Consider the following 14,830-nt stretch of genomic DNA (forward strand, 5'->3'; position numbering starts at 1 on the left):
CTCTGTGCAGGCCAGTCAAGTTCATTCACACCAAACTCTGCCACCCATGTCTTTATGGACCTTGCTTTGTGCACTGGAACAGGAAGGGGCCATCCCGAAACTGTTCCCACAAAGTTGGGAGCATGGAATTGTCCAAGATGCCTTGGTATGCTGAAGCATTCAGAGTTCCTTTCACTGGAACTAAGGGACCAAGCCCAGCTCTTGAAAAACAACCCCACACCATAATCCCCCATCCACCAAACTTTACACTTGGCACAATGCAGTCAGACAAGTACGGAAGGGTAGGAGTCTACCATTCCTAATGTTTATATCAATATAGGCTAAAAACTAAAATTCAAGCAAAACCAAAATTCAAGCAGATAACTTATTGTTAGATATTGATAACACTCAGACAGATTTGTCAATGTAGAACTCTTTCTCTATTATCTTCTCAGATAGATAGATAGATAGATAGATAGATACTTTATTGATCCCCAAGGGTGATATTGCAGTGATTGAAAACTGGCCTGAATCATATACAAAATACCTCTTAAAGAAACCTATACAGAGTAGCAGGAGGTCAATTTTGAAGTATGTGTTCTTACTGTTTTATCCTTTTATTTTTTTATAATTTCCTACTATTATCAGCTTTGAATGACACCTCTCCATCTCTCTTTGCCTCTCTGCTACCCTCTACAGGTATAGATGTGTCAGTAAAGATGTCCAGTGGAGATCAGGAAAAAGGGAACGGTAAGTTCCATATGCTTTAAAATTTGAGATTGTATTTTTTACGTTGTCAAATACATCACAGAAAGACACCAACTATGATGATGCTTATAAGGATTAGTGGCAGATATGTTGCTAGCCAGAACATGAGGTGCACTTCATCTGCCCTTCACATGACTATTACACATACAAACAAAGCTGTGGAAGTGTTAATTTCCTGAAAACTGTTGTTGCTTTGATCGTAGAGTAATGTCAGTCAAGTGCAACTGTTGTAGTTGATTTATACATACATTATATTGCAGGCCACTCATTCATTACAAACTCATTTATAGGTCTTCAGTCTCAGAGTTCCCAACATACAAATGGATGCCAGTTAACCGTGGATGAGGTGGGTCTCCCTAAACTGAAGTTGACCATCCTGTCTGTCCTCTGTGTCATCCTTGGAACTTTTGTTGTTGCTTTTGAAGTGCAATGTAAGTGTGTTTTTTTATGTAAGGGTTTAATCATTTAATTACATTTAATTACATGTTTACATGATTTTTCAAAGGTTACTGTAGGTTTATTACTAACAAGTGATACAGTCTGTTCCAGGCTGGAAAATCACTAAATTATGTGGAGTGGAGTAACACGCTCTGGAAATCCTCCATCTCCATACAACTTCATTTCAATTTCGAAAGAAATACTGGACTATGGTTTTTTTTTTTTTTTTAAAAATGGCGACGAAATTGTGAATTTCCAGAGCGTGTTACTCCACACTCAGCAATCGACTCCTACGGACTTTCCCCTGAAGTTGGCAGCAAAGATGGCAACATTTCCGGAAAGGTACTGGCTTGATGAAATTCATTCTGGACTCTCTATCCGACCACATAAAGACCTCGGCATACTTCGGTTTGGCTTTAGGGACCCTCTACTCACTACCACGTAAGTGTAATGTTGTTTGGAACTGTAGAAGAGGTATAAAAATAGCATTTTGTAGCGGCTAACGAGTTTTGACTAAAAACGGTAAAATCAAACTTTCTCAAAACACATCCGAATGACATGATTTGGATGTCAACTCAATGTATGTACTCCCAATCATCCGTAAATTGATCTAAAGTGCATTTTACTCCGGATAATTCCTTTAACACAAAATATAAATTCATGCACTTTTAATTATCCCTTATAAACCCTTGTTTTCCCCCACAAACATGCACGTGTAACATTTATAAATGATTGAGTGATTGATGTGTATGTGTGTCGAGGTGGATAGGTTGTAAACTTCTGGATTTTATTATCTTAGATCCCATTTTAAGTAGTAGCTGTCTATGTATTTCAGATTGCTAATATTTCAGATGTACATGTCTTGTCCATTTACTAAATAGTAAACAGACTAAATATATATATCCCACTGTTGATAAATGGCTGTGGTGGGATCATCATGGTTGTGTTAATACAGGCCAGTTTTAGGTTATTGTCTTAAAAGGAATAATTTCTGTAACATGCTTTATTTCACGTTAGTGTGTAATTGTAATTATGTACCACATACTGTGTGAGTTGTAATTATAAGGTTAATGATTGTATAATGACAGAGAAAGGAGAAGGAGAAAGACAGGAGAAAGACATATTATATTATTTTATTATTGTATCATTTCCTAAATTAAACTGTAGTAAGTATGTTAAAACAAGTTATATATTGTGTTTGCTTCTACAGTATCTAAGGTTTCAGCTTTCTGCAGAACGTGTCCCTGCATGAGAGTATTATGTCTGATGAAATCCTACCTCTAGTGTCAGGAATTGGTATTGCAGTCTAATACCCAATCCTGAGAAATTCATACAAAAGCTCAGGACATATTTTAAGCACAAATAAGGATTTTCTGACAGGGCTTTCCATGGCACAAGTGAAGAGAAAAGATGCAGATTTAGAACATGCACTTCAAAATGTTGCTTATTGATAAATATTAATCAGAGCTTTAAATTACATCCATTTATATTGAATGTGTAAACGCATAAATTACATGCATCAATGACACACATTTAAATTATATTAAAGAACACCTATGAAACAAAACTAAATACTCAGTAATACATTTCACCAATTCACAAAACATTCACACTTAATTTACGTCACTTTTCTGTCATACTTTTTGATAACAGTCATATAATTTAGCCATCAGATGAACATTTGTACTCTCACAGACTTATCCACATCTTGTTTGACAGATGGCAACAGTTTATTTTTGAGTGGCAGGAAATTACAGACGTATTAGGAATCTGGGGAAGATTGAAAAAGGGATGAAATACAGCCATCAATGTTTTTCTTACATTAATAAATTGACTAAGTTAAGTCTGAGCCTCCTCTCAAAGGATATTTGGGTGATGTAATGCAGGATTCCTCCTTGACATTAGACTTGGGGCACATTCATTTATCCACATCCACCCCTTACTTGTTCTAACATACAACCTGAACTTGTCAATGTCACAGAAAAGACACAGAAAACAATATCATGTCTGGTGACTTTTTAAGAATGTTTTTCCCTTTTATTAATCACCAACAGTGGCTTAAACATCCACTGTAACCATAGTATCTCCCCTTTCCAAATAGTAAGTACATTTAATAGCACATTTACATCCAAATAAAGGAAAGACAGAGTTTAAAAGGTGGTTCCAACACCAACAACAACTGATACCTCCAGACAAAGAACAAAAAGTACCTCCAGACAGAGACAGATATACAGACATAATACAACTAAGATCCCATCCACAGTTTTCCAGGCTCAATGGCTATTGAACGCAAGTCACGAGACGAGATGAGTTTTTAGCAAGGATTTATGCTGATTTAAGGTCATGTAGTAGACTGTTTCAAAGGTGTGGTGCATGGACACTGAAGGCACCATGAGGGACATTGAGCTTTGTAACAGATTCAAATTGCCAACAGCAAAAACAGGATTTCAAACTCATAAAAGTATGCATATCATCAAAACAACATCATATGATGGTATTTTTGAATATGAATGGGACTCCTCCCTGTTTGTCTTTTTGAACATTCTAAGTTCCGCAACAATCGAAGGTTCTAAAATTCTATGTTGAATTCAATGAACTCAGATATTCTTTAGAATGTTAATTTCCCAACATTCCCGTCACACCGGTGTGACGGTACTCCTTTATGGTTATGGTTATGGTTATGGATTTAGCAGACGCCTTTGTCCAAAGCGACACATAAATACAAAACAACATAATCATATTTAAAATTGAACAGGGAACAGATTAAAATGTAGGTCAAATATAGTAAGGAGAATAGTTGTAGTACACAATAATATCAATTCAAGCAATAGCCTAATAAAAAGCAATGTAAAAAAGGGGAAAGGCAATAATAAAACAATAATGTCAATTCAATCAATAATATAAAAACAATGACATGCTAAGACTACATTAAGGAGAATATCAATAATAAACAATAATGTCAAATTAATAATGTCTTTAAGGGTTAATTCACAGAAGTCATCACTTCACCACAGTCTGTCAGGCTATAGCTTTACACTCACATATATGTCTGTTTTTAGAGTCACAGTTTGTGGTTAGCCAGGCGGAAAAACTAGTCTTCATACACCTGTTGTTATATGTGTCACTCTTCCATGTCCCTGGCTTCCAATATCTGAAAGTATTCAAAATGATGCCACGTGAGAGATATTAACATGTGAAGGTTGTTGTAGTACTGAAGACAAAGATATTTGTGAGGTTTAATAAAACACATTATTTTACAGTTAGAATGATAATAATGAATTATGTTTGAGGACAATTAGGACAGTTTTCAGCAATTTCACTATCAGTGTTAGACTGCTGAAGTGCAGATTTGGACTTGAAACTTTCCACAGAATCCAAAAACATTTTTAATTTCAATGCGATGAGTAGACTGGGTAAACCCATCTATGCACCATACCTATAACCAATAAGCATGTTGTTTCAGAAGTGAAAGAATGGCTTTTGTTGTGTATTTGCTTTTCACCTTGACACAAGCAGAAGCTACTCAGGAGCTCCATGGCGAGCTTGCGATGTTTTGGACTGTCTGCGCAGCTAATTGCATTTAAATATGCTACATCTATACACCAAATCTATAGTAGGCTATGCCTAGGCTACGCACAGAACATAGTTTTTCAGAAGTGAAAAAAGTAGGCTACTCCAGCCAGGGGGTCAAGAGCGTGCAGATTAGCTTCGGCATGTTAGCACGCCATTTTCAAGTATGGCGACGCATGGAGCATTTGGAACCAGCTCGGTGCACGGAATTCTGTGTTGAGATACATTGCCCGAGGCACCTCCATCTAAAAACTGTTGGTAGCATTAACTAACTAGCGCCAGATTTCTGAGTGCAGGGGACAAGCCGAGATGAGCTATGAGACATACATTCACACTCGGTATCATGTTTCAACACACCTTAAGTCAATATCACACCGGAATTCTCCTTTAAGCACACTATGTGGATATTTGATTTAGTTTATATAATATATTTAGTATTTTAGTATCATGTTTATCTTCTACTCCCTATTGTACAGTGGAGTTTTTTATATGTATATTACTTTTTCTGCTGTAAGTGCATGTTGTGTGTCATGTCTGTATGCTACTGAGACCCTGAATTTCATGGACATGGACATTTGTCCATGCGTCATTTCAAGCTTTGGAACTTGGCGCATGGTCAGAGCCGACTGGCGCCGGATCCGAGCCCCAGTGTTCAATATGGCGTTCAATATGGCGCAAAAAGTGGGTATGCGCTATATGCGGCGCATAGGGACGCAGAACCATGGGGGCGCCAAAGCGATGGTAAAAATAATAATAATAATAATAATAATAATAATATATTTGGTGTATTCTATATGTAGCTACTGTTGTACATTTCTAAATCATTTCTGCATTTCCTCAATGTTAAAAAACATTTTAGAGGACTAACAGGCTATCTCATAAGATTCTATCATAGAATTTTGACATAGAAGAGGGAGTGGGGGCGCCGTGAGCGCTGAGTGAGCAGGTACGAGTAGTGAGTTTTCGTCTATGGAAAAAGATGGATAAAGCAAAAAAGCTGTCAGGGGCTAAAATGGAAAAAGAAAGGGAAAATGAGATGGCATGTCAAGGGATGCGACCGTAGTAGAATAAGTGGATGGTGAAAAGCAACAGGTAGGATTTAAAGTGTGACGTCTGTGCTTGGAAGCACACGTTTCATGTTCATGTTATTCATGTTACCAGACTAACTAGCGTTTGCTAAGCATATGCCGAAGCAGCCATTCCATTCAGATAGCTATGTGGCTACCATGCTCATACTGCACTTTTAATGGCAAACTGCAAACAGAAATGTCACACTAGCAACAACTCATTACATGATTCCATTTCCTAACAATGAAGACTCCTTGTAATAACGTAATATTGTGCTGTCAATGTGGCGCAAACAAAGGCTAGAGTTGGATCAGCCTTATCCTTTGTAAGCAACAGCTGAAAAAAAGGACGTTATGAGAACCGTTTAGACTCTCTTAAAGTGACAATGCGACATTTAACAATACTTCAAGTTCAAATCGGCAGAATTTCTTAAAAAATAATAATATGTAATACATTATTGGCCTTTTGTTTTACTTTAGTTGTTTGTGTTTTTTTTTTTTTTTTTTTTTGGGGGGGGGGCTACGTGCAGAACGTTGTATGTTATTTCAGAAGTGAAAGAATGGCTTTTGTTTTGGATAATGCTTTACTCGACTTCACTTGCTTTACAGATCCACTCATGAACGTAGCCGGCAGACACGCTACTGACTGACTGACTCGAGCACTGAAGAGGTCATGAGTCCCATGGTGTGCAATGTTTCTGGCTCTGCGGGAAGTTAACCTGTTATATCGAACTGTCTGCTCACTCAGTCGCTTGAGCTGACTTGGGGAGTTGACGTTGCCTACGAAATTGTAAGTTACATTTTGGCTAGGACTAGTAGTAGCTAATGTTGCAAGAAGTTTGTGTGTGGCGCTGTTTATCGTTTTAGATTGAATTGTAGTAGGACTCAACTGATCTGAGTTAATGATACTAGAGACTCGTGATTCATAGGTTAATTTAGGGCGTTTTCACACATACCATCATTTGGTCCGGACCTTCAGACTTTTCAGTTTGGTCCAAACCAAAATTGTAGGTGAAAAAGGTGCCACGGACCACGGTCCGGATCAAAAGACCAAAATTTGATCCAAACTAAAGAGGTGGTCTCGGTCCGGATCAAACTGAACCATGGTTCGGTTCGTTTGCATTATAAAAACACTTTTTGGATGGTTTGGACTTTCAGACCAATTACAGGAAGTTGAGGTAGCTAGCTATCAAATAATAGATAATAAATAGCCTAAAATGAGCCACAAATGCATACGGGGAGAGGAGAAGATCATATAGCCTAGCCCAGTGGTTTTCAAGTGGGGGCCGCGAGCGGGTGCCAGGGGGGCCTCAGCAAGTTGGAAGGAAAAATAAAAGAAACAAATAAATACATTTGAAAAATGTAAAATATACCGATTACTATGAGGGTTGTTATTCAATGCCATTAGAATAATTTGTCGCATATCTGAACATTATATTTTTCATGATAATGACTGGGAATAATAGTAAAGTGATAGCTCTTATAAAGCAGAAAGCCCCAAATGCAATTTTTACACACTGTGTGCTCCATCGCGAAGTGCTTGTGGCTAAAATAATTATTAGGATTAGCTTAATGTATTTTTACATTTGCCGTAGTATTGTCGATGGGTTTAATAACACATCAAGGGGGTCCTTGGCCAGAACCTAGTGGTATTTGGGGGGCCTTGTCGTGGAAAAGTTTGGGAACCCCTGGCCTAGCCTATTTAATTGGAATTTGAATTAGAAGTCTGACAATTTGGTCTAAAAGTCAATTAGAAAATAGTAGGAGTCGATTGCCAAGTGTGCTCTGGAAATTCACAATTTCGTCGCCGTTTAAAAAAAAAACAAAAAAAAAAACATAGTCCAGTATTTCTTTTGAAATTGAAATGAAGTTGTATGGACTGTGTAGTGTATAGAGATACACTAATAAGTAAACGGTGTATTTAAAGTTAAAGGTATTTGTTATGTGACCCTTGACCCCATGTGTTATTGGAGACTGCCGTTGCATAAAGGTAAGCGCGCCACTCTGGTGCGCTCTCTGGAGAAAAGACCAAGCGAGAGGTCAAGGTTATGAGCTCTAGTGTCTGCTGTAGCTATCCATGTTACCTCAGTTAGCAAATAAAGAGGAAGATCCAAAGAACACATATCGTTGTATATTGGAGTCCTTTTGTAGATACACGACAGACTGTACTATGTTTTTTTTTTTTAAACGGCGACGAAATTGTGAATTTCCAGAGCACACTTGGCAATCGACTCCTACGGACTTTCCCCTGAAGATGGCAGCAAAGATGGCAACATTTCCGGAAAGGTACTGGCTTGATGAAATTCATTCTGGACTCTCTATCCGACCACATAAAGACCTCGGGATACTTCGGTTTGGCTTTAGGGACCCTCTACTCACTATCACGTAAGTGTAATGCTGTTTGGAACTGTAGAAGAGGTATAAAAAATAGCGTTTTGTAGCAGCGAAATAATATGCCCTTCTCACTTCCACGCTTACGAGTTTTGACTAAAAACGGTAAAATCGAACTTTCTCAAAACACATCCGAATGACATGATTTTGATGTCAACTCAACGTATGTACTCCCAATCATCCGTAATTTGATCTAAAGTGCATTTTACTCTGGATAATTCCATTAAAGACACGGGTGAAGAGTCACGACTTAAACAGGTTTAGTGTGTAATTGTAAGAGTAGAATGAGAGGGTGTGTACAATGTGAGTGCAACCAGTGTAAAAGTGATGTTGAAGTTAAGAATACAACAACCAGTTTGCCATAAGACTCATTTTCTATCATTCAACAAAACCAGACTATAAGATGAGAGTACCATCACTAATTTGTATGTATACAATGTTTGCACAATGCAATGTATACTGGTAACATACACCAACTAATACTAACTTTAACCTGCAAGGTGGATGTTACATTATATTACAGGGAACAACTTAAGAATATGAAGAAAATAATACAAACATGGGTTTTGTTTTGTCCATCCAGAGCCATCCAGCATAGTAGTTCAAACGGTGTAGTCCTATCCAGTAATATCTTGTACAATGGGACTCTATGTATGTCTACAATTAAATGAAAAAAGTACTCACACACACACACACACACACACACACACACACACACACACACACAAACAAACACAAACAAACACACACACACACACACACAGAGATACAGAGCAGAGAGAGAGAGAGAGAGAGAGTGGTTTCTGGTTTCTCTCTGAATGAAAGTTACCATTGTGATTTTAATACAAGGAATTATCTTACCTGCTCCCCTTCATTCTCTATGATGACCAGGTGTCCTCCCAATGTCACACAGTCATCTCTACTCACAGCCCAGGTCTTCTCATCAGTAGAGAAGAAGTAGCACTTCCCACTGAAATAATCCCAGCCATCTGCACACTTCTTTCTTCTTTCGATCTCCAAAACTGGGAGGGTAAATGTTGTTTTGTTTAGAATTATGGCAACAATAACATCAGCTCCAACCATTGTCAGTATCAATAGTAATTTATATCCCATTGTATATTATATTACTTTACTTTAGGGGTAGCGCTTGAGACTTTCCATATGTCTGTAGCTATACTGTAAACTCAAACAGTTCTATAACTTATAAGTATTGTCGGTGTTGCACTTAAAACCTGGTATTTAGTTAACCCAGAAAGTTTAGAGTTCTCTTAGTGAATAGTGAAGTTTTAATTGTATTCAAATATATGTTTTTGAGTAAACATTGTCCATTACATCTTCATTTTTGGGTAACCAGTCATAAGTGTGACGTCTGACGTCACCAATGTTATCAACGTCTTCGTAAAAATCAAGATGTCTACCGTTAGGTGAATATGACAGATATTTGTGCAAAATGCGTAACGTATTTAATTGTTTATGCAAGCACTTACAGGCATTTCCAGCAAATCAGCCAAAAATGTTTCCAGTGTAGTGTTGCTGTTTCTAATGTGTCCTTATCTGAGTGTACTATTTCACTTCTTAACACTTCAAAGACCAAGGAGATGGTGGTGGATTTCCGCAGATCTAAACCCGCTCTGCTACCAGTCTCCATTGATGGGGTCAATGTGGAGGTGGTAAATACCTATCTGGGTTTACAACTGGACAATAAACTGGACTGGTCAGCAAATACTGAAGCACTCTACAAGACAGGCTAGTAAGGAAAGCTGGCTCTGTCGTGGGAGCTGAACTGGAGTGCATCACTTCAATATCAGATAAAAGGACCTCTTGGACAATGAATGTCATTTACTTGTATATATATATATATGTTTTAGTCAGCTTTAGAAGAGGAGCCAATAATTCTGTTGGGTACTGTAGTCTATTTCATCTTTGTAGATAGATAGATAGATAGATAGATAGATACTTTATTGATCCCCAGGGGAAATTCAAGGTAAATTGAATTGGTAAAATTGTATGTAATAAGTTTATGATAACTCACGTGTAAGTTGATGCAACAGCAATGTGTTCTCTTCAGATGAATTTCTAAGTGCACTTTGTGACTGCACCAGTGTGTTGTTCATCTCTGTTCAGTGGTTAAAAGGTAAAAAAATCAAAGTCATCTTTATAGAATAACCAAGTTGTGTTAGTGTTGATTTCACATCAAAGTCCCTACCACAGATCCCAGAATTAAGTGGCTGATGGATGTTCGATTGCCAGGTTTTGAACAATGAAACTGTGTCATATTGAGAGCAAAAAGTGTACATTTATCTATTGTATGACCAAGAACTAAAATGTGTATGTTGATGTGTTTAGCTTTAGCAGAGGTGCCAATAATTCTGTTGGGTACTGTAGTCTATTTCATCTTTGTATGTAATAAGTTTATGATAACTCACGTGTAAGTTGATGCAACAGCAATGTGTTCTCTTCAGATGAATTTCTAAGTGCACTTTGTGACTGCACCAGTGTGTTGTTCATCTCTGTTCAGTGGTTAAAAGGTGAAAATCAAAGTCATCTTTATAGAATAACCAAGTTGTGTTAGTATTGATTTCACATCAAAGTCCCTACCACAGATATCAGAATTAAGTGGCTGATGGATGTTTGGTTGCCAGGTTTTGAACAATGAAACTGTGTCATATTGAGAGCAAAAAGTGTACATTTATCTATTGTATGACCAACAACTACAATGTGTATGTTGATGTGTTTGTTTTCTTTCCTGCAGAAAGTCATTATGAGTCATTATGAAAGAACTTTACCCAAGAGTTCTGTATGCAGATGTACAGCATAGTCTGTTGCCATGCATCTGCATGTTGATATAGCAAAAAGAAATATTGAGATGTCTTAAACTGAATATAATTTGTGACCCTGATAAGATATCCTCCTTAAAATTGAGTGAGAAATCTGGTCTGATAAAAATCTGAAAACAAGAGATTAAAGTCCAAGTGCCCTAATTTAAGTGATGGGCAAAGTCTTACATCTGACTAAAGCTATTTAAAATGAGATTGCTAATTTAAAGCTATGGACAGACCTTAATCACAAACACTGATGAGTCAGCTCAACGCTCCCATTATAACAATACATCATGCACAAGATCACTTTAAATCTTGTTGTATAGGGGAAAGTTTTTTTTTTTCTGAGAAAAGTGTTGTGTGAAATGTTTATACTCACCATTGTTGTTCTTCTCAAGAGCATACAGTCTCTTTGTACATGAGATTTTACTTAAAGCATCTGAAGACATCATTGAGCAAAAAGTGAATTCACCATGCCACCACACTACCATCATGAACACTATTAAAGCATACACAATGTGTGATTTGCCTAGATTCACATATATGACACAGATAAAGTGCTATCCACACGCTAGAGATATATAATATATATACAGTAAACATGCTTACACAATGACTTTGTAACCATATTAACCTGATATTTGGGGTAAGTATTTACATTTTCCCCCTATTAAACAACTTTATTTTCCTCTACTTACAGAATGCACTGAGTGTAAAGATCACAATAAGCAGGAGAGCCGAGAGGAAAAGCAGGAGGACTGTGGGTTTTAGAAGGACTCTCCAGAGGGACCTGTCCACTGGTGCTGTCCTTGGAGAGGGGTCATCAGGGTCAGATGCCTCAGTGGGCTGAGCATCATCTGACCATGGTGCATAACATAAAGATAAACATTAAGGTGTTTGAAAATGAAGAAAACATGATAATGACTTCCTCCAATGCCCTGTTGTGCTAGTAAACTCAGATAGGTGATCTGGATTGACAGATCATTGGCATACAAGTGGCAAAATAATTGCAGACTAGCAACATATGTACAGTAGCCAACCATAGGAGGCACCGCAGGACATCAATTCCTAATAACAAAGGGCACAGACCACTTAAAACATTATGCCATTTTAGCATTATAATGCCAATCCAAGTTAATATTGTACCAATGACCAAGAAATGGTATAAAAACACAGACAAAACAACATACCCTGATTGGGGAGACTGACTTTGGTGTAGATAACACAGTCACTTCCTGCAGCATGAAATAATAATGATAAAAAAAGTTAATACCAAGATAGAAACTGTAGTTGTAGCAGAAGCCTAATTTGACATCCTTTGATTTATTGTTAAATCCTTATACCCTTGAAACAAGAAACAAAAACTAATTTCAAAATGAATTGAACATAATTGCAACTAAAAATAAAATGCAGGCTACATTTGTGGCAGACATTTACAGGAACAGAGAGCAGACTTTCAAGTGAAGCATGCAAAATATTTCCTGGAGCTTGAGCTTCACGCCAAGTGAGCAGACACTTGAGTGCCATTATGTCAAGACCTTTTTTTACTGTCAAACCTCTATCTCCTTTCTGTTGGGCAGATCTTCCAGGTACAGAAATATGGATATTTGAGTAGGTAGCATCATCATCATCAGTGGTTTCTGGAGTAGAGTTTGTGAAATAGTAAGACACTTTAAAATTGCAGTTCAGATAGCATGGCTAAAGTATCTGCCTAGCTATTTCAACCAATTTCTCAGTAATATGAGTTATAATAGACACATGAAAGAGTCCTCAACCAGCTCTAAAACAAACTTCAAGGGAAGCATTGAAAGAAAAAAAAGTGAATGAACAAGACAAGAGTTACTACAAGACTGGCACACAGAGGGCCAGATGTACGTACATTTCCAAATGTAGCGTTATCAGCACCATAGACAAAAGCCCATGCAGAAAAATGATAGTGACCATGACGGCCCCCATGAAGTCTCATTCCAACAAATCTGGCCCATGTGAGTTTGACACCCCTGAACTAGTTAATGTAGTTGCGCCTTCTGGGCTGCTGGTATTTTCCCATTAAAATTAAGTGTCCCACTCCAGCCCTGCACTGATGATACTGTTGATGACCATTACAACCACGTTTAGTGATGACCATTACAACCACGTTTAGTGTTACTGTTAACCATTAAAACCATGTTTAGTGTTGACCATTACAACCACGTTTAGTGTTGACCATTACAACCACGTTTAGTGATGACCATTACAACCACATTTAGTGATGACCATTACAACCACATTTAGTGATGACCATTACAACCACATTTCAACACATACAATCTAAATCGGCAAATAGGAAGTCAAAACAATTATGCACGATAGCAACAATATGGCATACAATATGGCATACAATATGGCATACAATATGGCATACTTACCTGAGCTTGTTTTACCTGATGTGTGTTTTTGGTGGTGGTTTATAACCGCATAAAGTGGATGTTCGGACATCTTCATAAATAGACAACCTCTATTTTACAAGGGAAGAAATGGACTATACTTCTCTCTCTCTGTCTCTCTCTTGCATCCACACCCTCCCCAACCACACGCTTGCGTGCACACGTACAATTGTATTGTACACCACCCACACATTTCCTGACTGTTTCTGACACTAACAGGCTACTTTTTCTTGTCTCAAAGACACTTTACATCACCACTTCACCATCACACTTTACATTAGAGCATCACCACTTCACCATGACACTTCACACAACAGCATCACCACTTTACAGCCACTTCTGACAACAGCTATTTTAGCCGGGACAGAGCCAGTAGATGTTTTTCTAGCTCGTCCATCATTATTGACTAAGAATAAGCATGAATAAGCAATACGCTTATTGTCTAGCTGTCCATAGTTCTGGGATGACAACATTGGATGTTGCTCCTTAGCAATGTCTGCTGACAACCCCTATGGATTAAGGGTGATATGATTTTAGAGCAACTAGTGAAATGGGGGAGAATGGGGAGTGATGCTCAGTTAAGGAGGATATAAATCCCTTAGAAGCCAAAGAGCAGGGATGGATTACTGCACGGGCCTACCGGGCCCAGGCCCAGGGGCCCAAGGGGTCAGGGGGCCCTGAAGCCCAAGCCTTTGCATGGAATCATTGCCTCAATATCAACAAATCAGGATGTAGGCTATGCATCTGATTGAATTTAGTATTGGCCATCCCTAAAATGCACCAAAATACAGGAAATCACATCAAACAAATTAAAAATGTTCTGGGGGAGGACCCCACAACCCCCCCCCCCCCCACATATACGACAATAAGTGGGGGGCCCTTAACTCATTGAGTGCCAAAAACATAATATTACGTTTTTCCTTCCCATGCGTTGAGTGCCAAAAACGTAATATTACGTTTTTACCTTTTTTTTAAATTACGAAACTAGATACTCTAACACACCTTATATGTGATTTTGGGAACTCTGTGATGAATGGAAATGAAATATATGACGATCGAAAACTCATAAAATCGCACATCTGGACATTTTATCATAACTCGTTTGCTGCTTTGGGTCGAATCAGTGATGCATCCACGTTAGTTCAAAACCAGGCCATTTTCGTGGGTCTATCACTAGGTGGCAGTCTCGCCAGGTATCGCTGATCACTTCCCAGAAAGTTTAGGAGTTCGAACGAAATATGACACCCTATTTGACTAAATCGGCCGTTTTATTCAGTACCGCATCTTGTCAAGTAAACTCGACCGTGGCGCCTAGAGGGTTAAACGAGCCATTGTATGTGTTCATAGCTATAACACAGAATATGCTGTGGCT

General features: G+C 38.1%; 1 protein-coding gene across 4 annotated transcripts; it reads right to left on the bottom strand.

Moving 5' to 3' along the window:
- Positions 1-3,196: 3,196 nt before the first annotated feature.
- On the bottom strand, positions 3,197-13,596 carry LOC121690411 (C-type lectin domain family 6 member A-like). Of its 4 annotated transcripts, XM_042070941.1 has the most exons (11): positions 13,441-13,596; positions 12,589-12,672; positions 12,223-12,267; positions 11,731-11,889; positions 11,412-11,471; positions 10,640-10,723; positions 10,246-10,329; positions 9,075-9,235; positions 8,773-8,870; positions 4,169-4,336; positions 3,197-3,723 (listed from the first exon to the last, which is right to left on the bottom strand). In XM_042070941.1, the coding sequence occupies exons 1-10, from the start codon at positions 13,514-13,516 to the stop codon at positions 4,204-4,206; spliced, it is 984 nt and encodes a 327-aa protein (XP_041926875.1). In that variant the 5' UTR covers positions 13,517-13,596; the 3' UTR covers positions 3,197-3,723; positions 4,169-4,203. The 4 variants fall into 4 exon arrangements, with proteins under 4 accessions (XP_041926875.1, XP_041926877.1, XP_041926876.1 ...); XM_042070943.1 differs by lacking the exon at positions 10,246-10,329; XM_042070942.1 differs by lacking the exon at positions 3,197-3,723 and having other exon boundaries at positions 4,106-4,336.
- Positions 13,597-14,830: the final 1,234 nt, after the last annotated feature.

This window comes from Alosa sapidissima, chromosome 18 (genome assembly GCF_018492685.1).
Source record: "Alosa sapidissima isolate fAloSap1 chromosome 18, fAloSap1.pri, whole genome shotgun sequence".
NCBI lineage: Eukaryota > Metazoa > Chordata > Actinopteri > Clupeiformes > Clupeidae > Alosa > Alosa sapidissima.

Excerpts from the sequence above, each read along its gene's own strand:
- LOC121690411 (XM_042070941.1), bottom strand. The coding sequence starts at position 13,516 with ATGAAGATGTCCGAACATCCACTTTATGCGGTTATAAACCACCACCAA. Across the intron at positions 12,268-12,588 it reads CCAACAGAAAGGAGATAGAG|GAAGTGACTGTGTTATCTAC; the intron begins GTTTGACAGTAA and ends TTCATGCTGCAG. Across the intron at positions 8,871-9,074 it reads TAGAGAATGAAGGGGAGCAG|ACATACATAGAGTCCCATTG; the intron begins GTAAGATAATTC and ends ATTTAATTGTAG.